This window comes from Urocampus carinirostris, chromosome 6 (assembly GCF_059441175.1).
Source record: "Urocampus carinirostris isolate Australia breed hairy pipefish chromosome 6, RoL_Ucar_1.0, whole genome shotgun sequence".
Classification (NCBI taxonomy): domain Eukaryota; kingdom Metazoa; phylum Chordata; class Actinopteri; order Syngnathiformes; family Syngnathidae; genus Urocampus; species Urocampus carinirostris.
In genome coordinates this window covers 20399062-20426881 of record NC_142354.1, presented here as the reverse complement: position 1 = coordinate 20426881, position 27820 = coordinate 20399062, and the positions used below count along the sequence as shown (strand labels likewise).

At 38.3% G+C, this 27820-nt stretch overlaps 1 protein-coding gene across 5 annotated transcripts; it reads left to right on the top strand.

The window, feature by feature from the left end:
* Window positions 1-4574: 4574 nt before the first annotated feature.
* On the top strand, window positions 4575-27524 carry fkbp5 (FKBP prolyl isomerase 5). 5 transcript variants are annotated; one of them, XM_088338171.1, is made up of 12 exons: window positions 4575-4728; window positions 6270-6345; window positions 13119-13243; window positions 13311-13455; window positions 17488-17630; window positions 20018-20135; window positions 20227-20383; window positions 21409-21499; window positions 21581-21664; window positions 21729-21914; window positions 24210-24449; window positions 27330-27524. In XM_088338171.1, the coding sequence occupies exons 3-12, from the start codon at window positions 13139-13141 to the stop codon at window positions 27423-27425; spliced, it is 1365 nt and encodes a 454-aa protein (XP_088194297.1). In that variant the 5' UTR covers window positions 4575-4728; window positions 6270-6345; window positions 13119-13138; the 3' UTR covers window positions 27426-27524. The 5 variants fall into 5 exon arrangements, with proteins under 5 accessions (XP_088194297.1, XP_088194299.1, XP_088194295.1 ...); XM_088338169.1 differs by lacking the exon at window positions 4575-4728 and adding an exon at window positions 4797-5056; XM_088338168.1 differs by lacking the exon at window positions 4575-4728 and adding an exon at window positions 4797-5166.
* The last annotated feature ends 296 nt before the right edge of the window (window positions 27525-27820 follow it).

Sequence of the window (27820 nt, the reverse complement as noted above, 5' to 3'; positions counted from 1 at the left end):
TTGAGAAATTTGCAAATAGAATCAATTAAACAGACAAGCCATGGTGCTACTTTGCATTACCACCACACTTTAAATTGACATAGTTTTAAGTATACAGTATGTTGTTATGGTAGTTTTTATTGTATTTATTTTTCTAAGTTTTATGGTCTAGTAGCCATCTCCTTCTTGCCACATGATTATTTTAAAAGATCATATAATTTGTTTAAGTAATTCTTCCAGGAAATTTGCATAATGTACTTCAAAGTTAATTTAGTTTCTAAGATTTGTATTGCTTAAATTGAGCAACATTATTTCATGTGGTCGATGATTTTGTAAATTGTGAGCAAGAGCTTCCATGGTTTTGACAGTAGATTAAAAAATAGTTTTACTTATGGTTGTTTTGTTTTCAGGACTTGTTTCCATTGGTAGATTACGACTTACTATTGTTGTGACAAGCAGTTTTTAGTAGGTCTGTAACCTTTAGTTTGCGAGCCATATATGGCTCTTAACGGGGACATATGGCTCGGATATAAAATAGAACTTTTGCAATTATGTATTGTATTGTTGTGACAGCATCAGAGACTGCTGAAAGGGTTCGGTCCAGTATACATAGGACACAATTTTAACTACGGTTTACAGTTGAGGTGTCACTCCAACAGACCTCGTTTTTGGTGTAAATCGCCAAGTGATCCTTTACATGGAAGCTCATTAAACAATCTATGTTCATTGTTGAGACTCTTTATGATGAAAACACACGGAAGCTCTTGCAAAACACCTAGAGCATTTCGCGTGGGTGAGCGGTAGGAATGGGTGGAGCTGTACACATAGCGCGGGCACACACCCTGCTCACCCAGCGCCGTTTGCACTAAAGGTAAATACGCCGGTATTCTTGTTTGCGGTATATTGTGACATTTGTACAAAAGGACATTGCTTGTATATAATATAAAATTTGAAAAAACATTTTAGTAAAAGTACAAAATTCTACAACAGGGCAAGACATTTTTTATCAAGAAATGAGTTTCCTTTGTTGATTGATGCCTCTCTTCATACATATAATTATTTGTTTTTTGAAAGCCAAAACTTCTTCTTTGTGCTAGGTAGGGTTAATTGTTTTAAAAAAGTATTTTGCAGAGCTAATATCATTAATGAAAGGTTGTGAACCATTGTATTAGAGTAAACACATAAATAAATTGAATAAATAGAAACATTTGGATTTTATTTCAAAAACTGAGACGGAACTATCATCTGAAAAAAAGCTGGTAATTATCTTGTAAATGTTTGCATTTGTAGGGTTACTTGGCCACATGGGTGTAACCAGCCCATTTTAGGGGGCAACCCTAAATTCAGCCCAGGGACCCCCCAAAATTATATATTATTTTTAAAACTGTCTTTTCCTTAACAAAGGACAGGATTTAATTGTTAGGAATTAATGTTAAAATGTATCAAATTTACCAAATTGTTCGAATTAGTCATCTGACTCCATTAACCAAACACAACCTACATTCATCTAACAATGCACGCTCGTTTTTTGATGGATGAGATGAACAAGAGAAAGCCGGCATTTTCACACGGGGGCAGATTTAATTTCTTTAACAATTTTACTAAGTGAACTCCATTGAAATCGGCCGAATTAGTCGAACTAGTGTCGGTGGAGTCTCTGGGAAGCCCTCTTTGAAGTCCTCCGGCCTTCTCCTCTCGGCCCACGTCTCTCTGCAAGATGGTGTCCCAGCTCCTCCCATGGGCGTGCCAGGGAAGCCCCAAGTGGGCACCACCACCTCGCCTCGATGTCTGGAAAACTCAAAAGAGTAGAGCGTTTCTCAAAACATCGCCTGCCGTCCTCCGTCATCAGGGCCCCTCCGCGTCTGGGTGCGCTGATTATCTTATCAGCCTCACGTCCCATTCCTGTAAACAATATTTCCTACCAGGGTGCCCTGAACTTTCACTGCTCATTGAACTTAAGCCTACTCAGTGAAAATCTTCATTGCACTCAATAAATGTAACTCGTATTCAATCGTATAGAATCCTTTATAGTTAAATGTATAAAATCCTTCAATATACTGAAAAATGCGACATTGAATAAATGAAACAAAAATTTGGACACTGCAGCGTCGGAAATACTCCACTTCTTTGAAATGGTTGAGTGACTTCATTACCATTTGATTGCTAGCACTGCTCCTCTTTTGCTCAGCTCATGTCACTTGCTGCATAACGGCGGAGTCTGTGGAGCCTTGGTGTATTACGATGAGAGTACGTTATACAGTGGTTATATTGGACAACTATTTCACCACCCAATACTATGTCTTTTTTACAATAAGCTTTTTTTTGGTAAAAAACCCATGTTCAGGTGGGAATCTATTACCCACATGAATTATAAAGAAATACACAAAACTTTCTCCTAATTTATTTGTATAGGGTGACCAATGTCGGAAATAAAGCAGTTATAAATAACGCTGTCACGTAACAGCCTTATTTTTTCGGTAACTATTTTTCCGGCCGTTCGATGCCGTTACCATTACTGACGGTCAAAAACGGTGCGTTACTTTAAATGCAGTAGGCGCGGTTTGACCCTCACCTCCGAGTTGTTTACGTCACGTCTATTTTGAGCATGTCACCATTCAAAATAGCGACTACCATATAGTAGGCTATTGATTACAAATATAGTATTTACTAAGCGCCGAAAGAAAAGGCAAATGAAGACTGAGTTCTGAAAGCACCCGACTAATGTCATTCGAGAACGAAGTGTTTCTATGAATCGGCTCTTGGAAATGAACGAAGGGATTTGGCCCTCCAGCAATCAACAGCTGGTTCCCCTCTCTTTTCGCCTTTCTTCTGTTCTTGCTGAATATGCATTTTGAGGGATTCTGTGTTCCTGACTTTAAATTTGCTGAGCTAGAAAAGTTACAATTGTTTTGTATTTTATCTTTTTATAGATTTATGAATATTTTTATTATATTTACTGTACTGTTAATGTGTTGGAGCGGCAGTAGCTCAGGAGGTAGAGCACTCGTCTAGGGATCAAGAGATCGCAGTTCGAATCTCGGCTCCTCCGTGTTACATGTCGAAGTGTTCTTGCGTAAGACACTGAACTCCTAATGCCCCCAATAAGCAGGTTGGCGCCTTGCATGGCTGCACGGCCGCTATTGGTGTGTGAGGGTGTGAGTGAATGGGTAGATGTGAAGCACATTGTAAAGCGCTTTGACTTGAAAAGCGCTATATAAATGCAGATCATTTCATTTATTTAAAAATGTAAAGTGTATTCTTCTTTTTGTCTTTTATCTTTCCATTTTTTCTTTTGCTTTCTTTCTTTTTATTCTCTCCATTTTATATCTTATTTTAAGTCTGATTAATTGTATTATTTCTATTGGAGTAGAATCTTAAACAGCTTCATCAAACAAAAGTGGTTATTAATAACATTTCCCTGTCTACGTCATAATTAATAAATAAAGGTTAAAAGAATAGGAAACTGCTGCTGGGTAGATAATTGTTAAAGGTTTTTGGCTGACCTCTGGAAATAAAGGAAATATTCTGAACAATGGCATCCTTTTTTTATGGAAAGATAATACCGTGATATTTCCTGCGGCACACTAGACAAGGTCTCCCGGCACACTACTGTGCCCCGGCGCACAGGTTGAAAAACACTGCTTTAAAGAGTGTCAGAATTCCCATCTCTGCAAGTAACGCGGTGTTTCGTAATTGCTCAGAAAAGTTAAAGTCATTTGACATACAGTAACTTAATTTTAAAGTAACAGAAATAGTTACTTTCCCTGGCAACTAGTTAATTTTACTACGGCGTAATTCAGTTACTCACTCAGTGAATTTTTGGAAAAAGTTGTGAGTAACTATGACTAATTGCTTTTTTTTAAAGTAGCGTGCCCAACACCGATGGTGACCCTCCTGGACTTTAGTGAATGATCCTAAATCACTTAAGTGAAATTAAATCAAAATAATTAACAAAAGATGCTTTAGCTCAGGAAGTAGAGCGCTCGTCCTTGGTCAAGACACTGAATCCCTAATGCCCCCAATAAGAAGGTTGGCGCCTTGTATGGCTGCACGGCCGCTATTGGTGTGCGAGTCTGTGAGAATGGGTAGGTGTAAAGTACATTGTAAAGCGCTTTGGGAAGTCTTCATTGACTTGAAAAAGCGCTATATAAACACAGACCATTTAACCAGCTAGACACACTGGCCTAGAACTCTGGGTGCTCTGAATCTAAAATCGCCCCTGCCTGGCTGAAAAAGCAATTCAGAGTCTCTGTCACTCATAAAACGTTGATAGCCACTGGTATCGAGGAGAAAAAAAATGTAATGAATAGATATTTTATATTTGAATCAAAAAACTAAGACCAAACTAAAAGCTGGTAATATTTTTGTCAACTTTGTTTCACCCTCCAGTTGTCCTCTGGTCACAACGACCACCGCTGTTGTTAAAAAAATACAGAAAAAGAATCCCTAAATTATATTGTATTTAACTTTGAATGCTATGAATTAAATGTGTGTTTTTTTTTCATTTTCATGTGAGTTTTATTGAAAGAGTACAAAAAAGGTCACTACGAGGGGTAACTGCGCAATAGGTCCCCCCCACCGTGCCGCGGGACAACACCAAGCCGCCTTCGAGCGTTCTCTTTCGGGCGACAGCGAGAGTTGTGCTCGCCTTAGTGCGGTCTGCGGGTGGGACGACGACAACTACGCGCTCCGGAACAGCCTGTTCCCGACAGAGCTCCATCGCTCGTCTCGGCGCAGAACGGGTTACAGGTCAGTGTGTCTATTTGGAACACAGTGTTCTCATCAGCTGTGGCGGCGGCGGCGGCGTCGGCACAACAAGCTCAGTACAGCCGGAACATTGTGTTACTTTGTGGCTCCTTTCCAAGACCTGCCCTTAATTTCCTTCGAAACGCCCTCCCACACTGCTCTACTCTCTTTTATCTCTCTTTTTTCACCCCTTCTGATGTGTACCTCCTCCCCCTGCGTATTTTTTGCCCCCGCGTACGTTCTCCCGGCTCATTTAGACGCGTGTGCCCCACGCGAACGGTGCGTTTCTCGGCTCTCGGACTCAACACAGGGAGGACGCGGAGCTGATCAGGTACGCGCCAGAACATCTCGTACCCGGGACGTTACACAGTTTAAGTCATATCGAGTTGACTTTCACCTGCTGGATATTCATTACAAGGGGGTAAAAGAACGTGAGGAAACGTGAGTCGATGTTTATTTTGTGACTTTTCTTTGGAATGTGTGATTTCATGTCGTGGATCTCATGCTGCTGGTGATGAGTGGAAGAAGTTGAGTACAGGATGTTTTTTTTTAATCGGTGGGTGGGGGCTGTTTTAGGGTTGCAGGTGCAACCCACTGTGCTGTGTTTCAAACTACATTGTAGTTTTCAAATCGGGGGATGTTGTAACTTGCGATGGTGGTCTGTGCAGCCGTTTGAGACTTTTTGTGATTGAGGGCTATACAAATATACATGACTTGACCTTAAAGTCAAATAGTCAGTGCTGCTTTTTTGAATATGAATTGAAAATATCATCGGATTCTCAGGAGCCACGAGAGACCATGTTTGGATGTAGATGATGTGATGCCTATGCAAGATTTCACATGAAGGTTGAATGCAGGAAAGTCTGACTCATTCGGCCGAATGATCAACACCAAAGAGAACAGAGGCTTCCAACATGCAAATCTTGGTGCTCGGTTGATGGAAATCAATATGCATATGAATAGATTTAAATACCTGACAATGTATATACATATAGTGTTCTTTTTTGCTTCATAATCAAAGAAAATACCTGCTAGGATTTCAACCGACTCCAACAACGCCCAAAGTGTAATTGAAATCATTCAGCGTTATCAGAACAAGGTGCGTCAAGATTTACATCCCTTATGAATTCTACATTTGCGATGAGTCAGATGTCCCCCACATTCTTGCGTCGGGTTTGCGAGTTGGGAGATCTCAATTCACAAAGATAAAGTAGGGGTCGTGACGCATCGAGATCGCCGACTGCCCTGGCCGAAAACAAAGAGATTGGTACTGTGTATGGACACCGAAGACAGAAACAGATGTGGGGGGTCTGAGATTACCAAATAAACCGTCGTGGTACACCGGTGGGGAATTTGGAACAGAAGGAACATTGTGTTCAGACACACACACACACACCACACATATACACACACACACACACACACACACACACACACACACACAAGTCTGGCTTGCGAGTGCATATGAGGACACTGCATTTATTTCGTGGGACATTTTGGATTTTTCCCTGATCAAACAGCGGAATCCGTTTTTGTCATTTCAGAAGACGGGCCAAAGCCTTAACAAAAGTTTGCCGGACACCATTATGAATCTGAACTGTTCAGCTCAACCGAATTCAGGTATTTTCTCACCTTGTCATCAAAGTCTGACTTTTAACTGGGACACGTGCCGTCTCCATTTTCTGTTTCCTCCAGAGGCTATTTTGTTCCTTCTCTCATTTGAGCTCCCGAAGCACACAATGTTCTTTTTTTTTGCGGGCTCTTTTGACCGTTAACCTATTTGGAAGGAAGTCTGAAATTGATAAGCAAAGAGATGAAGTTGAGATGAAGCATAGGGGAATTTTTTTGTCATTTTCCGGGAATTTTTCCTGCACAACTTGATTGGAAATTTCTTTCACCAGAACTTCAAATGTCTCACTTTTCTAAATCAGATTCTTCATCTCTTATCACATTAACCGTCAAATTGATTTATTCCATTAATTTCACATTCCTTCCTTTTATTTCTTCGATCACTAGTTTTCCCAATTTTTAACAGTAAAAAGCGTTTCACCAACCAAATTGTAAGCATTCAAAATACTGCAAATCTATTTTGGATCAAAACAATGGACTAATCCATTGTAATGGGTCATTTTTGCAGCTCTGTGGTTTATTTTTATTTTTTTTTTACTAAATTATCTCATTTTGGGAGATGTTTGTACAAACTGAACCACTTTTCAAAGCTGTGTTTTCAACAACCTGAAAAAAAAAAACAATTGTTTGGGGGAAAAAATCCTGAAAAACTTTCACTTGAATAGTGGTTCATTCTTTTTCCCATAATCCCAAGTGTAGTAGTTTGTATAAGTAAACTATTTGAAGTAAAGCCACACTCTAAGGACAGTTGGTTGGAAAATAATTAACCAACTTATTCACTAATTGTTTTTGTAAATGATTTTTTTTAACAAAACAATGCAATTCTTTTGTTTTGTTTCATTTTGACCCTTTTTTAAAAATTGAAAGCTTAGTCCCAAATATTGGGTCGGTCCAACATTTTCTTTAACCTAACAATTGTTTTGTGCCAATAATATCTAAATGGCTGCAATCTTGTTCGAATTAACGCACACATTTAAATTCCAACCTATTCGGTTGAACCCAAATACGATTTTCTGAAAGAAAAACAAACAGATCTTCAGTAATCTCTAAAAAATATTTGCGTGAAAAATTGTTGTTAGTTTGGTCCTATTTAAAAAAAAAAAACCTTCCGTTTTGTAAATTTTCGATTGGTTTCTTGTTTGTACAGTACAACTAAAATAATGAGTCTTTATTTTTAAAATTTGTTTTAAGTAACCCCAATAAAACAAGTTGTTTTGGTAAACCCCGCCAACCCTAGGGAAATAATAACCGATTTTATTTAAAAAGTGCCTTCCAGGACACCAATTAATTGGGAAATATAAGGCTAATTTTCTATAAATGAGTCTCACCCTTGTCATTTTGTCTTAAAGAAGCAAACAAGTCGTTTTTACTTGTACAGGCCTTAATCACAAATAGTCTTAAAAGGCTGCACAGACCAACATTACAACAACCCCTGATCTGAAACCTACACGAGGGCAAAGACATACTTAAAAATATCTTAGCGTAAGGAAAATAAAGAAACCTTGAGGAGTCGCAAATGAGGTAATTACCCTTCCAGGTTGACCGGGCTCCAATGGATGTTGCAAGAGCATTAACAGACAATACACAGTCATCATCAACAATAAATATAGTCAATGCAAAAAGTCCAGTTGCCAGCTCCCTGTCTCAAAAACTTTGATGATGGAGCAGGAAAAGAAGCAATAAGAGGGGGCAAATCCATGTAAATGTGCAATATCCAGGCAAAAGCATGAGGTCAATAGCAATCATATGCTATAGGTGTGTCTTTAAGTCTAGATTTAATTACTTACACCTAGGTTGTAGATCAAAGAGAGGCCTATCCGCAATACCCGGGCTTCAATGGAGAATGCTCTCGAACCTGCAGATTTCTTTTTGGCTCTTGGAAACACAAGCAGACCAGCAGACCACAATACCCAGGTTCAAATGGAGAATGCTTTTGATTCTGAAGATTTCTTCTTGGCTCCTGGAAACACTAACAGACCAACATTTTCTGAGGGGCGGCTCCGAACTGGAACATAGGGCACAATTAAATCAAAAAGCTAAGCAGGGTCAAATCCATGCAAACCTTTGTACATAAGCAACAGAACCTTAAAATCACATCTTAAACTAATGGGGATCCAGGGTAATTAAGCTAAAATTGGGGTATTATGATCAAACTTTCTTGTCTTAATCATAAGACTGTAGCATTTTGCGCTAGCTGCAAAGTTTTAATACTAGATATCAGAAGACCAAATAGCAATACATTACTGTATTGCCGTTTCTCAACACACGTTAATTTTGAGAGGTAGGACCTAAACCATGAAAGTATGGTTCCAGATATTGAACATAAAAGCTAATGTAATATTGCGTCATTTTGTTAAGGAAAAAAAAGGTCATATTGTACAACCACTCCTGTCCCCTGCTCTTGCTGAACTAGGTCTTTTTTGCATTCCCCTTCTGATATGAAACGACACAGAAGGCTTAAGCAAATTGATCAGAGTTGTGGATCATTCAATTTGTGACCTGATTTTTCTTTTTTTTTTTACTCAAAAGGCTTTTAGAAAAAAATCGCTGTTAAGTGAAAAAAAATCTTAAAAATTCACTTTGGTCTTCGACCTAAATCGTCTGTCATTTGTACATTAGTCTTATAAAGAGTTATGGTTTTATAAAACTATCTATATAAATCCATTGTTGCTTTCATGTAAAAAAAATCTCAAATTAATATTTTTATCCTCCTTGAAAAAAATATGGAGATAAGTTTGTTTTTACATGACAGGGACAATATAATTACAGTGGTTTGCGAAACTATTTGGCCCCCTTGAACTTTGTGACCTTTTGCCACATTTCAGGGTTGGGTACGATTACCTTAACTGGATTACTTTCAATTACTTTTGGATTACTCCAATACCAAATATGCTAATAAAAGACTAAAGAAACTAAATATGAATAAAATGATGACTCACAACACGTTCTCTCCTGGCTTTGATCTCTTTGATCTCCGGCAAAACTAACATAAAATGCGACAGAAACAAATGAAAATAAATCCAAACAGCTTGCCAACATCATTTTTGCCCTTCCATGTATTCCGTTACTCCCCAAGCCTGCACAAAATTTAGTAATTTTTTCATATTTAGTTTATTTTGTCTTTTATTAGCATATTTGGAATTGGAGTAATCCAGAAGTAATTGAAAGTAATCCAGTTAAAGTAACCCTACCCAACCCTGTCCGCAAAAGATCTGAGACTGGGACGGACATTTGTCTTCCAACAAGACAATGATCCAAAACATAAAGCAAACGCTACAATGGAATGGTTCACCAAAATACATATCAAGGTGTTAGAATGGCCAAGTCAAAGTGCACACCTCAATCCAATTGAAAATCTGTGGAGAGAACTAAAAACTGCTGTTCACAAACGCTTTCCATCCAACTTCATTGAGCTCGAGTGGTTTTGCAAGAAGGAATGGGCAACAATATCAGTTTTTCGATGTGCAAAACTGATAGAGACATACCCCAAGCGACTTGCAGCTGTAATCGCAGCAAAGGGTACAAAGTATTCACTTAATGGGGCTGAATAATTTTGCACACCCACTTTTTCGTTTAGTGTGTTCCACTTCATGATCGTGTCCCACTTATTGCTGATTCTTTACAAGAAATTACAGTTTTATATCTTGATGTTTGAAGTCTGAAATGTGGCAAAAAGTCAAAGTTCAAGGGGGCCAAATAGATTCGCAAGCCACTGTAATTGAAATGGTAAGATTGATTTAAATGATCAAACAAATATAAAAGTCAACACTTTATTTTTGGCACTGAATTTAATACCTCTTTTCATTTCAGGATCAAAGTTACAGTCAAATCAAGAGGCAACAAGTTGACTAGCTAAAGGAGTGAAAATAAGGCCACTGCGTATTTATTTCTAGAAGCTTAACCTCCAATTTGTACAGCTCTATGAATCTGCCCAAAAGAATGTGCGTCAGTGTTTCTTGGAAAGCACGCACGTTTTTAGTACAGAGGTCGCTCAAATAGTTTATGCGTTTGGCACTCACCATACGAACTCTCACACACGACAAAATATTTGTGATTGAAGTATTGCAAAAAAAGAGGTCTTTTAACTAGTTCCAAAAAACATGATCCTTCAGACTTTTATCTTTTTGTGCTTATCCAGGCATTTTATCAGGAGTTTTTCGCTATTGCTGTTACACACTTGCTAAGTCGTTCTCAAGTTACCAGCTTCAAAGTCAAATTTGGAAAAATACTCATTGTTCCCTTCCATAAGTTACAAATGAATATCACAGCATCTTTAAAATGTGTTCAAAGGAGCGATAGACGGATGGAACATGGTGTAAGGTACTGAACGTTATGATCAATGTCTAAAAAGAGAAACAAACACGATATAGAACTCCCGCAAATACAGGAACTTAATAAACCCATCTGAGACCAAAGAGCAAGCTGTGGAACGATATAAACAGAATTTAAAAAAAGAAACCATTCATACACACAATGAGGTGTCATTCTGAACATTAAAATTACACAAGATTCTGGAGTTACAGTGGCTTGCGATTGCTATTTGGCCCCCTTGAACTTTGTGACCTTTCGCCACATTTCAGACTTCAAACATAAAGATATAAAACTAATTTCTTGTGAAGCATCAACAATAAGTGGGACACAATCATGAAGTGGAACACACTTTATTGGACATTTTTTAACAAAAAAAAAACGAAAAAGTGGGTGTGCAAAATGTTTCAGCCCCTTTACTTTTAGTGCAGCAAACTCTGTCCAGAAGTTCAGTGAGGATCTCTGAATGATTCAATGTTGATCTAAATGACTAACAATGATAAATGGAATCCACCTGTGTGTAATCAAGTCTCTATATAAATGCACCTGCACTGTGATAGTCTCAGATGTCTGTTTAAAGCTCAGAGAGCATCATGAAGAACGAGGAACCCACCAGACATTTCTGAGATACTGTTGTGGAGAAGTTTAAAGCTGGATTTGGATACAAAAATATTTCCCAAGCTTTAAACATCCCAAGGAGCACTGTGCAAGCAATAATATTGAAATGGAAGGAGTATCAGACCACTGCAAATCTACCAAGATCGGGTCGTCCCCCTAAACTTTCAGCTCATACAAGGAGAAAACTGATCAGAGATGCAGCCGAGAGGCCCACGATCACTCTGGATGAACTGAAGAGGTCTACAGCTGAGGTGGGAGAATCTGTCTATAGGACAACAATCAGTTGTATACTGCACAAATCTGGCCTTTATGGAATAGTGGCAAGAAGGAAGCCATTTCTTGCAGATATCCATAAAAAGTGTCGTCTAAAATTTGCCGCAAGCCACCTGGAAGATACACCAAACATGTGGAAGAAGGTGCTCTGGTCAGATGAGAACAAAATCCAACTTTTTGGCAACAATGCTGATTCTTTACAAGAAATTACAGTTTTATATCTTCATGCTTGAAGTCTGAAATGTGGCAAAAGGTCACAAAGTTCGAGGGGGGCCAAATAGTTTCGCAAGCCACTGTAAGTTTAAATTTGGAGTCGGTTCCCTTCGTGAGAGTAAAATCATAAAATGTATCCTAAAACAGTGCAGAAGCCATTAGAATGATGCTAAAATGGGGGTTGTCTGGTGTCACCTCTTTGTTTTAGTGAGAAGTGGAGCAGCTGTTATGTTCTGACCCTACCGGGAGGGGAGAATGTGAACTTAACTAGGGTGGACCGGGGTCAATTAAAGCATGGATTGGTCATTCGCGGTCATGTGGTCTCAATCGTTCATTTTATTCTTGCTGCTTTGCTGAACTAAAAGGCCTGCACATATAAAAGCTAGGCTTTGAGTAATTCTATATGAATTCATTGTTAAAACATACCCAAAGTTCTCAGAGTACAAAATACAAAATAATCGTACACCATTTTTTTTTTTCGGAATGATACATGATGGGAAATCCCCAGGCGGCAGACACATGTGAGTGACAAATTTGCGTTTTTCCGTACAGATTTCCTTGTACGTCGTACTCGTCTTAAAATGCATAAAAAACATACTTTGTACGGCAAAACCGTACAGGTTGACAGGTATGGGAATTAAATATTAAAATGTAGCGTTGACCAAATTGTTCGAATTAGTTATCTGACTCCATTAACCAAACACAACCTACATTCACCCAACAATGCGCGCCCGTTTCTTGATGGAAAAGATGAACAAGAATAGCCGACATTTTCACACGGTGGCAGATTTAATTTCATTAGCAATTTAACTAAGTGAACTCCATCGAATATGGCTGAATTAGTGTTGCTCGAGTCTCTGTAGTCCTCTAGCTTTTTCCTCTCGGCCCGCATCCCCCCTGCCAGATGGCGTCTCGACTCCTCCCATGTACGTGCCAAGGAAGCCCCCCCTGGGCGTCGCGATGTCTGAAAAACTCAAAACAACACAGAGCGTTTCTGCGTCATCAGGGCCTTGTTCTCAAAACATCGCCTGCCGTCCTCCGTCAGAGTCCTGTTATCAAAATTCCCTAGTCAAAATATTCTGCATTTGGAACGGCGTGACCTGTCATTGAACTATAGCTTACTCGGTGAAAATCTTCATTGCTCTCAATAAATGTAACTTGTATTCAGTCGTATAAAATCCTTTATAGTCAAATGTATAAAATCCTTCACTGTGTTACAGTCCGGAACCCTCGCTACATATTTGCATCACGGTGATCTCGGATGGATGAGATCCTGATGCACAAATTAATACATTTAATCAGTTTATTGAGTTGCTAACACGGGGTACTAAAAGCGTTTTTTTTTCCTCCAGCGTGACGTCCATGAGTAGACATGACGACGGATCAGGATCTTAGTACAGACGGGGCCTCCACAGCTGCTGTGTTTGCTGCCAATGGCAAAGACATAACTCCCAAAAACGACAAAGGAATACTCAAGGTATAGAAGTTTTAAGAGATTGTCACGGCAAAGGTTATATCAGCGCTGTTTTCGTTTTTCTCGGTAGGTTATCAAGTGCCACGGGCAAGATGGCGAACGCCCGATGATCGGGGACAGAGTGACAATTCATTACACTGGAAGTCTCCTCACTGGGAAAAAGTTTGATTGCAGCCGAGATCGTAAAGAGTCGTTTACCTTCAACGTTGGCAAGGGTAGGTAATGAGGGTTGGCGATACTGGGAATTTTGGTATCGATTTGATCTAAGTAAAAACATGGTGGAACCGATCGCTATCGATCAGATACCTTTCGCTTGGCAATGTCCTGACCAATTAATTTTCCACGGGTCTGAGCGTTCACACAAAGTCGGTGAGCAACGCTTGAAACAACAGTGAGCAACGGCAATCCCAAGTGTGGCAACTAAATCATTATCAAACATGTCCAAAACTTCACATCCAGTTACATTTTGCTGAGTTTACGGCAATGCAAAATCATTTTTCACTTTTGAATGAATTGACTCATGTATTATTGCAAAGGTGGTACGGCCTACAAACATCATTTGTTTTTACAACAATTCTTTCATAAGATTTCAATTTTTTTTTTCCTGGTATCTGTTGTTGCATAATACTAACATTTTTGGGGGCTTATTTAGTCAGTTGTAACATACAGAACTGTATTCAATCACATTTTTTTAGTGGAAGTACAATGTTGGCAACAAGATTCACTTGGTATAATTGTAAATTATTTGAATGCAACACAAACTTTTTCTTCTTTTCCCTGTTTTTTTCTATTTTTTAAAAATTCCTTTAAAAAAATCTCATTGTGTTTATTTTTTCCTAGCTGTTACTTTTTTCTTTTTGTTCTCTATTTACTTTTATTCCTTTGTTTCTTTCTTTTCTTTTTTTCTGGCTTTTTTCTGAATTTTTCCTTCTTTTTTCTCTTCCTTTTTTTCTTTTTTTTGCAGCTTTTCACTACTTTTTCATTTTGGTATTTTTTCTTTTTTGTTCAATTCCCCCTTCCTTTAAGTCATATTTTGCATAATTTTACATAATATTTGGTCATAAAGGGACGAAAGAAGCAAAAACAACCTGAAGAGCCGTTTAGGACCAAAAAGAACCGGTTCCTTTTAGTGAGCCGAGCCGAATAAGCCGGTTCTCGAAAAACTCTACTGACTTTATTCAACTTCGTTCTATTTCGACCTTAAACCTCAAGATACCGCATTTAGAACACAACGTCAGGGGAACCTTTGTATTTTTACCTCCATGCACTGTAACTTTGACTTAATTTGCTTCTTAATTAGCAATTTCGAGCCCTGATTTTTGTGAGCTGGCTAGGTTTTCTTGTGCGCGGAAAAGCTCTGGGCAGTGCGCAATTGCGCACACACGCAGCACAGAAGGAACATTGCGCTGGGTAGATTTTCTTGTGCGCTGAGAATGTGTGGGCAGTGCGCGATTGCGCACGCGCGCAGCTTAGAGGGAACATTGGTCCTGACCGTTGAATGATTTTACCATTCCCAATTGAGTCAGTTTATAATTATGAAAAACACAGTAAAAAGATTCTAGCACTGAGATTCGTGCACTTTTATGTTTTTATTGCACAAGCAAAATGGCCTGTATGTATTACAGCTAGGCTTTGAATTGCTAGGACGATAGAAGACTGGATTGAGCTGCCTGGAGTGGTCGGGATCTGCAGTACCCAATTTGGCCACCATAGGACGTTAGATATCCCATGAAAGCAGACCACAGAAAAATGGATGTTTTCGGATGTCCTTTTGTATTTAATAGGATGCGCCTTGACAAAGAACCTATCCAAGGACGCTCGCGGATGCCTACAGTACAATTGTGTGAATTTTCACGAAAATCACTTTAGCTGTTTCAGAGCCTATAAATCACATACAAACATATCCAGTCCCACTCACATCAGGCTGACGAAGTAAATTAAATAGATTCCATTATTTTTAGATAACATTGCAAATTTTAGCATAATAAAATGTATATATTTCTATTACACCCGTTTCAGAACAAAAGCCAAGAGAAGTCAAACCAAAAAAGCAGCATTGGAATAAAAATGGAAATACTGCATAACAATGCCATCTAAAGAACTGAAAAACCTTCCACTGAATAGTATTTTAAATATTAAGTCAGTAATGCAAATGAAGTGTCAATTGTTTCTCATTGGCTCTGTTGCCATAGTGACAACGGATTTACAGGTTTTTGTTCACAAACAATAACATGTTTACATTTTTTGGCGGCGTGTTGCACTTTGCAGCAGGCATAACAATCTCTCACTCTTAGGAGAAATTCACTGGAAGTAAAAAGGGTGATCTACGTGAATTGTATATATCTGACGAGAAAATGTGGATGGGTATTATGATATTTCCCAGAGTAATTCGGGTGTTTGAGGTGGTGCATTTGAATTAAAATCAGTGTAGTTTACGCAGCCTACAGTACCATTATTATTCGTGTGTAATACGCATACAATTTTATCTCATGGTCACAGTAGTTCTTATTCAAGGAACCAGAGACAAATATTAGAGAATGGAGAAAACAAAGTTGTCCTGAAATATATAAATAAATACAAAAAGCGACGAAGAAAACAACTTTTTGGTGTATCTGTTGATGAATCTGATTTTGATGGACCTGAAGTAAATATATCTTAAATTTCATAGTTGTCAATGAATTATCTGAATCATGGCGGCACGTACATGTATTCAACAACATTTGTTGCTTTCAATGCTTAGTTTGAGCTGAGAAAAAGTCAAACAGAATTTTACACCAATTTTTTATCAACAATTTGGGCCGCGCATTATACACAAATATGGCATGGGCTCCACACATTTCTTACTTTTTTAAAGCCCTTTCCCATTTGCATATCTGCTGCAGACTTAGCTTTAACACCCCTCCCCCATGTATTCATGTAAATTTGTGATATTGCCACAGTAGCAAACCGCATTACCATACAATTACCCGTGTCATTGTCTTTTTCTGGAGTTGAAAAGAAAAAAATCCAATACTGCATTGTGCTTCTTGCTTGCCTCTGTCAATTATAGCTTCTGGTAGGGGAGTGCACAAATATTTTACCCTCTCTTCTGTCTGGCAGGCGGGATGCATCAGCAGGCCAGGTAGGAAGAGGGGCTAAAAGTGATTATCAGTTACACACTTGGGCTTGAATTTTGACTGAATGAGGGTGCTGCGCTATCTCCAGATAGAAGTGGCGCTTTGTTAAAATTGGTGGAAGCGCGTCATATTGTTTCCAGGACAATAGTATTGATCCGATGCAAGTACTTGCTTGGTATCCATAATACCAATATTTGGATCAATCTGCCGACCTCTAGTAGGTGACTCACACCCTCTCAGTGTTCTTTCTTCCCCCTCGTACGGTATGCAAATACAACACTCAAGCGGAGAGTGTGCTCTTTCTACATCGTAATGAGAACACGGCAGACATATGCTTGTCTTCTGAGAATACGTCTCTATCATTGCCATAGCGACCCTGGGTGGCCAGTGTGACTCATTCAGTTGGTGTCGTCAATTGCAGCTCGCCAATGAAAGAAAAAAATTCCATAAATCAAGTTTAAACAGGACTAGCCTGCCAACACAGAAGCTCTATGTAGGAAAGGTCAAAGCCGACTTTACTTCCTCAGAAGGCTGGCGTCCTTCAACATCTGCAAAAAGCTACTGAAAATATTCTATGAGACAGTTGTGGCAAGCGCCCTCTTCTATGCGGCAGCGTGTTGGGGAGGCAGCGTCAAGAAGAAGGATGTCTCTCGTCTCAATAAACTGGTGAGGAAAGCGAGCTCTGTTGTGGGCACAGAGCTGGACAGCCTGACAACAGTAGCTGAGAGACGGGCACTGAAAAAGCTGCGGTCAATCATGGACAATTCATCACATCCACGACACTGCATTATCTCCAGACAGAAGAGCAGCTTCAGCGACAGATTGCTGTCACAGTCTTGTACCACGGACAGACTGAGGAGATCTTTTCTTCCTCATGCCATGAGGCTCTTTAACTCCACCCGGCGGAGTAAAGGCCCACATTAAACTACACCCCTAGCACTTTCTAGATACTCAAACACGCTACATTGGGTATTAACACGTCGCATTGGGTATTTGTGTATTGTATTCTTTTTGCCTTATTGTTTTGTTCTTCAGCGCAGGGACGCTGCTGGAAATGTGAATTTACTTGCGGGGATGAATAAAGTATTTATCTATCTAACGGTTGACATACTTTTTCTTGTGTATCAACAGGACAAGTCCTCAAAGCCTGGGACTTGGGCGTGTTGTCAATGCAAAGGGGAGAGGTGTGCACACTTCTGTGTAAACCCGAATACGCTTACGGATCTGCGGGCAATCCGGACAAAATTCCTCCCAACTCACATGTGCTTTTTGAGGTAGGGACGTGATGCCACCGATGGCTTTTGGCAGTGAATGGAAGATGAAGTTATTCCATTGAGCTCATAAAACAAATAAAAAACAAACTGGTGCCAATTCAACGGCTGAAAGACTCTTCTTCTCACTTTATCTTTCTCCTTCCCCGATCCCTCTTCTGCCACTTGTCCCTTACGTCTTGATCTTCTCCATTTCCTTCTCTTGTTGTTCACTTCTTCTTTCCCACTTTCATTTTATCGTCTCAATTTCTTCCTCCCTTTTCCTCACTCTTTTCCGTCTCCTTAATTCTCTTCGGATATCCTTTTTCTTTGTTTCTTTTCTCTTCCTACATTTTAATTTCTCCCTTTCTTTTTTTACCTCTTTTATTCATCTTCCTTTTTCTTCCTCTCCTTCTATATCGCCTTTCCTTGTTGTTCACATCTTTCTTCCCAATTTCCTTTTATCTTATCCATTTCCTCTCTTTCAGCATTATTTTCCTTGATCTGCTTCATCCCCTTCTGCTATCCATTTTTCTTCACCCACAATTTTTTTCTTCCTTTTCTTCTAGTTTATTTCTACAATTTATCTTCTACCTTTTCTCCTCTATTTCCTTTCCAATGTGTTCACTTTTTTCTTACCTTTTATCCTGTTCACTTCCTTCTCCCTTTCCCCTAATTCTTTTCTAGCCGTTTTCTTCTCTTCTTTCTCTTCCCCACTTTCATTTCTCCGTTTTTCTTCTATTTCTACTACTCTCAACTCAAACTACCCGTCAGCCCCATAGATGGGGTTTGTTTTTTTCTTCTTGTCCCCCACTTTCATTTTCATTTCTCCCCATTTTCTTTTTCTCCTATTTTAGGTATCCATCTCATCTTCCTTTATCCCACTCCTTTCTTCCCTTCTCCATTGCCATCTTGTTCACTTTTCTTATCTTCGTCCTGTTGAAATTCTCCATTTCCTCCTCCCTTTCCTTAATTATCTTCTGCTATCCTTATTTTCTTCTGCTCTTGTACCCCACTTTTATTTCCATTTCTCCCCATTTTCTTTTTCTCCTATTTTAGGTCTCCCACTCATCTTCCCTTTTCCCATTCCTTTCTTCCCCTTCTCCATCACCTTCTTGTTCACTTTTCTTATCTTCTTCCTGTTGATATTGTCCATCTTGTCCTCCCTTTCCTCTTTTTGCATTATCTTCTGCTATCCTTCTTTTCTTCTGTTCTTCTCCCCCAGTTTTGTTTCTCCTTTTCCTTTTCTCCTAGTTTTCATCCTCCCCTTCTCAGTCTCATATTTTTCTTTCTCCTTGTCCCCTAACTACTTCTTTGTCGTCCTTCTCCCGCTCATTTCTTCTGCTTCTTTTTCTACATTTAATGTTGCAACGTGGAGATATTTATACATCGTGAATTTTAAAACAATTAGCTAATGGTTTCATTTTATTAATTCAAAAGTGTATATTGTTTTGGTTTAAATTTATTATACTACTTTTTACATTTTGTTTTCAGTTGAAAGTTAATAGTTCCTATAATTTTCACTGAAGGGAGATTTTACAATGTTGAAACTGTTAAAGATTTATTATAGTTGAACCTAAAAAAATGTTCTCGTTGGTGGTAAAAGCTTTGTCCCAGACACAATCGTGACTTTTACACCCAACCATTAATAAAGTCCAAGAACATGCAAGTTCAATCTAGATGTAGCCAAGCAAGAACCACACTAGCAATGCTACTCTGGCTTTATTACACTAGCATTAGCACTGCAGACAAGCCAATCTTATCTGTTCCTTGGTTATAATAAGAAGTGGCGAACTTGGAAGAAAACAAATATAATGTAATTGGAGTGGTTCAGTCATGCACAAAAATAGTCTGGCTTCAAAATAAAGCAGCCATCAACTAAAGTACATGTCTCGAAGCGGCAGAGACGGCGTAGGGATTGCAAACAAAAGCGGGGCTGTCGCTCGGGCCATGAGGCTAAGCTAAGGGAGCTACATTTTTCCTTGCCCTCATGTAGGTTTTAGATCAGGGGATGGTGTAATAATAGTCTGTCGATTGCAATAATCTGTGAGACTCTTTGTGATTACGGGCTTCACAGATAAACTTGACTTGCGTCAAGATTTTTTTGTTGTTCAAGAAATTTGAGAAAGCTGTAAATTTATTAAAAAAAAAAACTGTTGGCGTTTTCATGGGGCGAATAGCACTAGTGTAATCTATACACCGGTAGTGTTGGCAGGTATGCAAATAAAAATCATCTACCCATCAGCAAATGGTCTCTTACGCGCCAACTCCTACATAGTTTTTGTTATGTATTTTCACCTCCCACTCTTAACCTTCCCTTGCACAAGTTTTGATTTTGAGCAAATTGCAACCACAACACCTGTATTATTATATAAAAAAAACCTGATGAGTGATTATCTGTATTTGAACAGATTGAACTACTCAAGTTCGAATTAGGAGAGATGCTCACGGACGATGGCGGCATCGTACGAAGGATAAAGGTGAAAGGGGACAGCTACTTCAATCCCAACGAGGGTGCAGTCGTGGACGGTAATCGCTTTCACAGATTTTGAATCGTTTTGCACCCGTGACATTTTTAGCCGACGCTAAACAGAAACCCGTGTTTTCTTTCTGAACTCAGTGCATTTGGAGGGAAGCTGCGATGGTCAAGTGTTTGACTGCAGGGATGTCAGCTTTGTTGTCAGTGAGTCGGAGGATAAAGGCGTTCCTTTGGGAGTGGACCGCGCCATGGACAAGATGCAGAAAGGAGAATGTTGCATACTCTACTTGACTGCAAAGTAAGATTTCTGTCGTGTTTTCAGCTACTAAATGTTTACTATGGAGAACCATCCATCTATCCATCCATCCATCCATTCATCCATCCTTCCATCCATCCATCCCTCACCCTGAACTAGTTGTCAGCCAGTCACTATGGAGAACCAAAACTGTGAAAATAGATAAATAGCTATATACATAAATGAACATACAATTGAATTCAAAAGTGAAACTAAAATCTGATATAAAATTAATTCAGTATTCAAAAGGGGCAGTGTGTTTTATTTAGTGCCTCCTAGTGGTAAAAACAACATTGATTAAAAATTCTAAGAAAAAATACATGAACCGTCATATAAACGCGCATCATTTAAAATATTCATAGGTCAAGAAATTAGTAATTATCTGACATGACATGAAATTCACCGGAAGGGAACTGTAATTGTCCGCCATCTTGCTCCTACAGGTAAACCCTTAAAAGGCTGAGCAAAAAAATTGAGAAGTAAAATGATACATTTTGGTCACTTTGAGTATCCGTAGTTTGTATTCTTTCTTCTGCTTCTAAACACTTGTTTTCTGTTCCTCTACACAATACTATGACATTTAGCAGTCAAATAATGCCCACTGTCCCTTTAAACTAAACATTTGTATTTTGTTCATCTTTTTTTCATTATTCGGTTTTTCATTTTTACATGGAACATGGATTCATTAATTTTGTGTATTCTTTTCAGTTCAATTTATTTATTTTTATCCCTAATTTATGATCGTATTTATTCAAATAATTACTTAAAATGTTGGCATTTATTATCATCAATAGTTTACTTCAGGTGTCACCAACCTTTTTGAAGCCGAGAGCTACTTTTTGTTACTGATTGGTGCGACGAACTATCAGTTAAAAAAATGTCGTTACTCTGTTACGAGAAGGTTGTAGTTCAAATAGGCTCAGTGAACCACTAAAACATCATGTCAGGTAGAAATCGAATTTCCTAGAAATTTTACAACAAAATGAAGAAAGCAGCATAACATTTACGCTTTTTTTTATTCCTCGCAGGTACGGTTTTGGACACAAAGGGAAACCAGAATATAAAATTGGACCTGACAAAGACATCGTTTATGAGGTTACCCTCAATGACTTTAAAAGGGTAAGTAATCACAAAACATATCAAAAATCCAGTAGTATTATTTAAATACAATTAAAAGACTAATCTATTCTCTGCATCAAGGCAAAAGAGTCGTGGGAGATGGACTTGCACGAAAAAATGAGTCAGGCCGTGGAAATCAAGCATAAAGGGAATCAATATTATAAGGTCAATTCTTACACTTTTACGTTTGTTTTTTTCTCATCTGAACACTAAAATGTTGTTGTTTTAGGCAGAACACTATTACCATGCGGTAATCCAATACCAACGAATCGTTTCTTGGCTTGAGATGGAGTTTGGTAACGGACTGGAGCAGCAGAAGCGGATTAATGACTTTTTGCGGTCAGCCCACCTCAATTTGGCGCTGTGTTTCCTGCGCATTCAAGATTTCTCTCTGGTGGTGGAGAACTGCAACAAGGTCTGCTCAAGTCCAGTGTAGCACCTATGCTGTTAAACAGAGGGGAGAAAAGCAACTTTAGTAGATCTACGTTTGATGAGTAATAAAACTAAGAGGGGACACCTGTCAAAATTAATGTGAACAAAAGCTGACATATTTAATGACCAATGGGCAAGACAATAGACAAAATTTAACACAAGTTACAGTAAAATAACACTCTTTTTGGTGTAACCCCTTAACGTTCCGACGGCGGGGCGCTGAATTTATGATGAACAGATATGTCTGTACAATGTCACCAGTCACTAAAATACATCATGCCCACATAGCCGACATATCATTGGAAAGCTTAAACTCTTGGGATTCAAGATATGACTGTAAAGGTGCCCTCATCACAGAAACCTCACCATCAGTCTGAAACAAGATACCCAAAAACTATGAAACCGACATAGCTCACAAATTACATCTACGGGCAGTCATCGTTGGACGTTCTTTGTAACATGTTCGTTTTGCTAAATGAAAAAACAGATATTTCCAATATGGCCGTTAGCCTCTGAACTTTTGATTGACACCACTTTCTGCCAATAGCAGGGTTTTTTTACGGTCCACAGCCCGTAATAACCAACAAGGGCCTGAATTGATGAAACAGATCGCCTACTTTATCTCAGAATATGTTTAGCCATAGTGCTCGATAAAAATGTTGACACCTTGGTTAGCCAATGAAGTTCTGAACAATACACAGATATTCACTTTGTATTTAAATTAGACCCTAAAATAAACTTGCGTAACGTCACTTGCCATTCATTATTACACGTCAGTGTGCACAATCATTGATTCACTTTTGGAAAGGGAAGTCAAACATTACAACTTTCTCAAAATGTCTAAAAAAAAACTGCAAAAGTAATATACACAGATGCAGTTTTTATAGCTATATAAAGACCCACCCTTAGAAAAATGTGTGATCAAATTTGACAAGGTACCAGTTAAGGTTTCAAGCTATTGTCTCACCTGTTTTCCAGCTAAGATGCACATGCTACACTCATCTGCAAGCATTTGATTGCCCCCAAAAAAATTCAGGCGAGAATAATGAGCTTTTTCTGTGTGTTCACACTCAATATTACTTAATGTAAGTAGCACTTGCAGTGATTATTTCATTTGGGAAAAAAGTTCAGTCTTACCTTCCTAAACAGACCAAAATCGTCCATCGTCTCCAAACGGTTCAAGAACAATTGACTTTGGATATGTCTTGGATTGGAATTTTAGGCAAATTATACAGAAACGGTAAGGGATCAAGGTGTTGGATGAGTAATCCTAAATTTGGTAATCATGGTTTATTAAAACTGTTTTATTTCTGTTTCAGTTTAATGACTAGTTATTGACTCCTAATTTCAGTTGATAAACCTATTATTAGTTGCAAAATGTATTTTTACGCGCACAGATAGATTTTAGAATCAACCTAAATATGTTTTGGTGTCAGAAATTTAAAGACACACAATACTCTTCAGAATTCAATGCCAATCCAAAGAAAACACTTTTCTTTGTTTTCCAATTCAGGGAATAAAAAATCCATGGGTATTGCCAGTTTCTCAAAGTTCAGCAGGCCACAGTCAAGATTAAAGGAATAATCCAATTCCTACCACGAACTTGATGTAAAGCTCTATGATAAATCAGAAAATCAGGAATCGAGGAATTTTGCAGGAAGGAATGTGGCCAAAACTTGTCTGGAACGTTGTTTTTTTTCGTCCATTGGGAATCACACCGTCACAGGGTCGGGGTCAAAAGGAAGAAAGAGGGAGATTTGGTTTTCTAAGCAATGTCTTGCAAACTATTCCTACTGATAATCTGTTCAGGTCCTGTCTGTTGTCTACGTCAGCGTGCGTGTTCTGCCCGCAGTCAGCAATGATGAAAGACGTGCTATTAGTTCTTGCTACAATGCTTTTTTTTTACAAAGTTTTTTTAAAACGGGGAATAAGAAATAATTGTTTGGTAATTATGCCCTAAAACTGGCCGGCAACCAGTTCAGGGTGTCCCCTGCCCACTGCTCGAAGATAGCTGGGATCGGCTCCAGCCCCCCCGCGATCCCTACTGAGGATAAGCGGTGCAGATAATGGATGGATGGATGTTAGCTAGTTAAAATAATGTATTTCATTTTATAATTTAGTTGTATGATCAAATATATACTTCAATGATTTCCCTATCTAATTTAAAATATTTTATTTAAACGTTGTTTTATCCTTTTATTTTTTTTTATAACTATGCTATGGTCGACGGCCGCAGTTCACAATTACTAACATTTGTTGTGCTGTCGGGATATCCAAGGTGCTGGAGCTGGACAGCAACAATGAGAAGGCCTTATACAGGCGAGGCGAGGCCCGGCTCTTCCGGAACGAGTTTAGTCTGGCCTTGGTGGATTTTCAACGCGTGCTCCAAGTCAATCCTGCCAATCGAGCTGCCCGCGGACAGATTTCCATCTGCCAAAGCAAAATGAAGGAATATCACGAGCAGGATAAGAAGACGTACGCCAACATGTTCCAAAAATTTGCAGAATGGGACAACGAGGTAGGTAAATATAGTTAGTCTTGGTTCTTACGTCCAGTTTGAAACTTGCTGTCCATTATGATGACATTACAGTCGCTCATGTAACGTCCTCCTTTTTAGATGCACCGCAAAAAGATATTTATTGCCCAAATATTACCAATTTCAAGGAGTTTTAAGTAATTGCTTTGCTTGTAAAATAAAAAGAATCATGCATAAATAAAAGATTTTGGATAAAGGAAACATTAGGTATTTATTTTGAAATTTAAGAATTATTATCAACTGATGCAACTAGTTGATGGTGTCCACTGCCAACTGCCTGAAGATAGCTGGGATGTGCTCCAGCACTCAAGCAAGCCTGGTGAGGATAAGCGGTGCAGAAACTGGATGAATGGATTTTCAGTACTGTACTAATCATAGAATGTTTTTTTAATTTAGACAATTTTGGTGATTTTATTTTTCGTATTTTATCAAACTAGTTACAAATATTTGAAAATAATACAAATAAGTCTCATTACTAATATAAGTATCAATTTTTGTGATGTTACTTTAAAATAATTTTAAATGTAGTAAAATGTCAACCTCACTAGTTCAAAGAATAGTCAAAATTATGAAACATGATTTTAAACTATAATAAAATCAGGAATATAGCACCAAAATATCAAATTTGTAGATATGTTTTTCCTGTTATTACTTTAAAGTAATATAAAAGTGTTATCTTCAGTAGAAAAGCTAATTGAAAGAATAGGGGGGAAAACATACTACTTAGGATAAGCAAAATCTGTCAACAAATGGGGTAAGCGTTTTTTGTCTGATTATTTTGAGTAGCAGAGTGATGATTGGTTATCTCGGACAGGGCTGGGCCATACGACTCAACATAATAATGATCATGCAATAAAAAGTTTTACCCAGATACAAATGACGTCCCATCTGCAGTATATTGATGAAAATACCTGCAGGAAATTCAAATGAATTACATTTTGTTGATTTTTTTTGACCACCTGGTATACATTACTTCAAATGGAATGCAAAAAAATTCAAATCTTCGTCGTCATTCAAGTAAAAACAAACAAAATGGCTTGAATGGCGTGTAAAGGCATTTAGATTGGAAAAGGACATTTTGCAAAATTATACTTAAATCCGATATTTAGTGTAGTTGAAGTAAGAAGGGAAATTGAAGTTAAAACAACAATTGGGTTTACTTTTTAAATTAAATTAAAGATAATACCAATCAGGAGTTTGTCAGAGAACATTTACATTCTTGCTTGTGTTGACTTCTAATTTAATATTAAGATAGGATCCATTTACATATTGTCGTCGGATAAAACAAAACAAAGCATCGTGCCTTTGTTTTATTTCAATTTACATTGCTGTTATAATAAAATCATTTATAACAATTTCAGGAAGCCACAAATGTAAAGGCAACCTTGGCCGTGGGTGCTGTTTTGTTTATATCAACACTGCTCTCTTGTGGTCATCTGCTGAATTTTTATCTCCATCAATTTAAAACAGGGCCCCTAAATCAGTCATTGGTTAGCAACCACTCGGCCGGGGACCTGCACCACGCCGCACAATAAAGAAAGTAAAGTTGCCTTATTTTACAAAAAAATGCCTTATATTTTTTGCATTATACATCATACATAAAGCACTTTTAACCACAAGAGAACTCAAAAGTTTGGTTGCATGTTGTACACAAGGTTTTATGGTAGTACATTACCATAATTTTTTCATCAGCAAATACACAACAGGCTTGTTTCACTCGTTGTGCTTTTCTGCTTTTATCTAAAATCTTTTAGGACGGCTTTGTTTTCAACATTCTCTAACATTTGTCTCTGATACAGTAAATACGAATTGTGGGATCGTGAGATAAAATCTAATGTGCGTTACAGACGAATAAATACAGTACTCCCGCCCGTTCGGATTACACTGATTTAAATTAAAATGCTCCCTCATCGTGCTTGTTTGCGTTTATTACTATATTTCAGAGCGAATTTCTATTTTATATAGTCTCCAAGTGTTAATAGAATTGAGAGATTTGTAGTCTAACATGTCTTAAGTATCGTGAGTAAAAATAGTGTGATGGTGAGATAAAATCGAATGTCTTTTCCCATTTCATCTACATATCTAGTGGTCTAGTGATTACCCAGTGAATTTAGGCTTATTACAGGGTTGTATGGCTATTTAAAATCCTCAAAGTGCTTGAATTTTGGGTTAAGTGCTTGAAAATTCTTGCAATTATATCCATTGCAGTGTTTCCTAGCAATATGACTTGATGGACCACACCTTTAAATAAACAAAAATAAAAGGGTGTAAAAATGACACAGATGGTGGCTGGCTCCAGTCCTCATTATCGAGTTTAACTCTTCTTGCTGTAAATGAAAAAAATGACACAAAAGATGACTAATTACAATTCTATTTAACCAATTTAGACACAGATCTTCTGAAAAACAGATCGTAGATTATAGATAAGAACAGAGCAAAATAGCACAAAGACGAGATGCATAGTATGTGTTAGTAACAAGATTGCGATTTTATTTTAGTCATCAAAGCCAACAGAAAAAAAACATTTGATTGTCGCTGGATTTCTTACCTTGAAGAAACAGGAAAAATTGGCCTTGAAAGTGCTTGAATTTGCCCATTATACAGGTGTAAGAACCTTGTATTATAATTGTTATTATTTTTATCGTTTTGGTTATTGTTACAAACAGTAATGTTAACAATGGGCCGGGTCGCGAGAATATTGTTAGACATATAACCGATTTGTGGTACAGAAAAGGTTGGGGACCACTGCTTTGTCACTCACACCTTTTAAAATACGTCAATGATTTAGAGATAGGTTACGCCCCATATTTTGCTTAAATAAACAAGCAATCACAAATGTGTTATGTGATCTGTTGCAAACAGGAAGGGAGAACGAAAAGGACGCAGGACGAAAACACGTGGAGCAACGAACTGGGCATTAAACGGCAAAGGAGTCAGGATCGCGAGGAATGCAAGTGACATTAGTGAGGAACTAAAAGCAAAAGACAGGAAGCGGAGCCTCCAATATTCCCATTCCAAAGCAAAATAAACATTTCTGAGCGGCTTCAGGACAGCTCATCTTGGCTCTTTTTTTTTCCAACTTTGAACATCAGTGACCTTCTCCATTGGGTGTTTTGGACTGACACTTGAATGAAATGTGCCATCTGTTTTTCAGATAACGTGTTTTAAGTTGTGTGTGCACTGATGACTTTAAAACACAACTGATGTCTTCTTTTTCTGCAAAATTCGCAATTCCTCGGATACTCGAGGACGCATTGTTTCTGCCATTTAATGCGAAGGGGGAATAAGCACAATTGAAAAAAAATGCCAAAAAAGATAGAATAACCTCAAGCGCGGTCAATCGAAATGCGAGC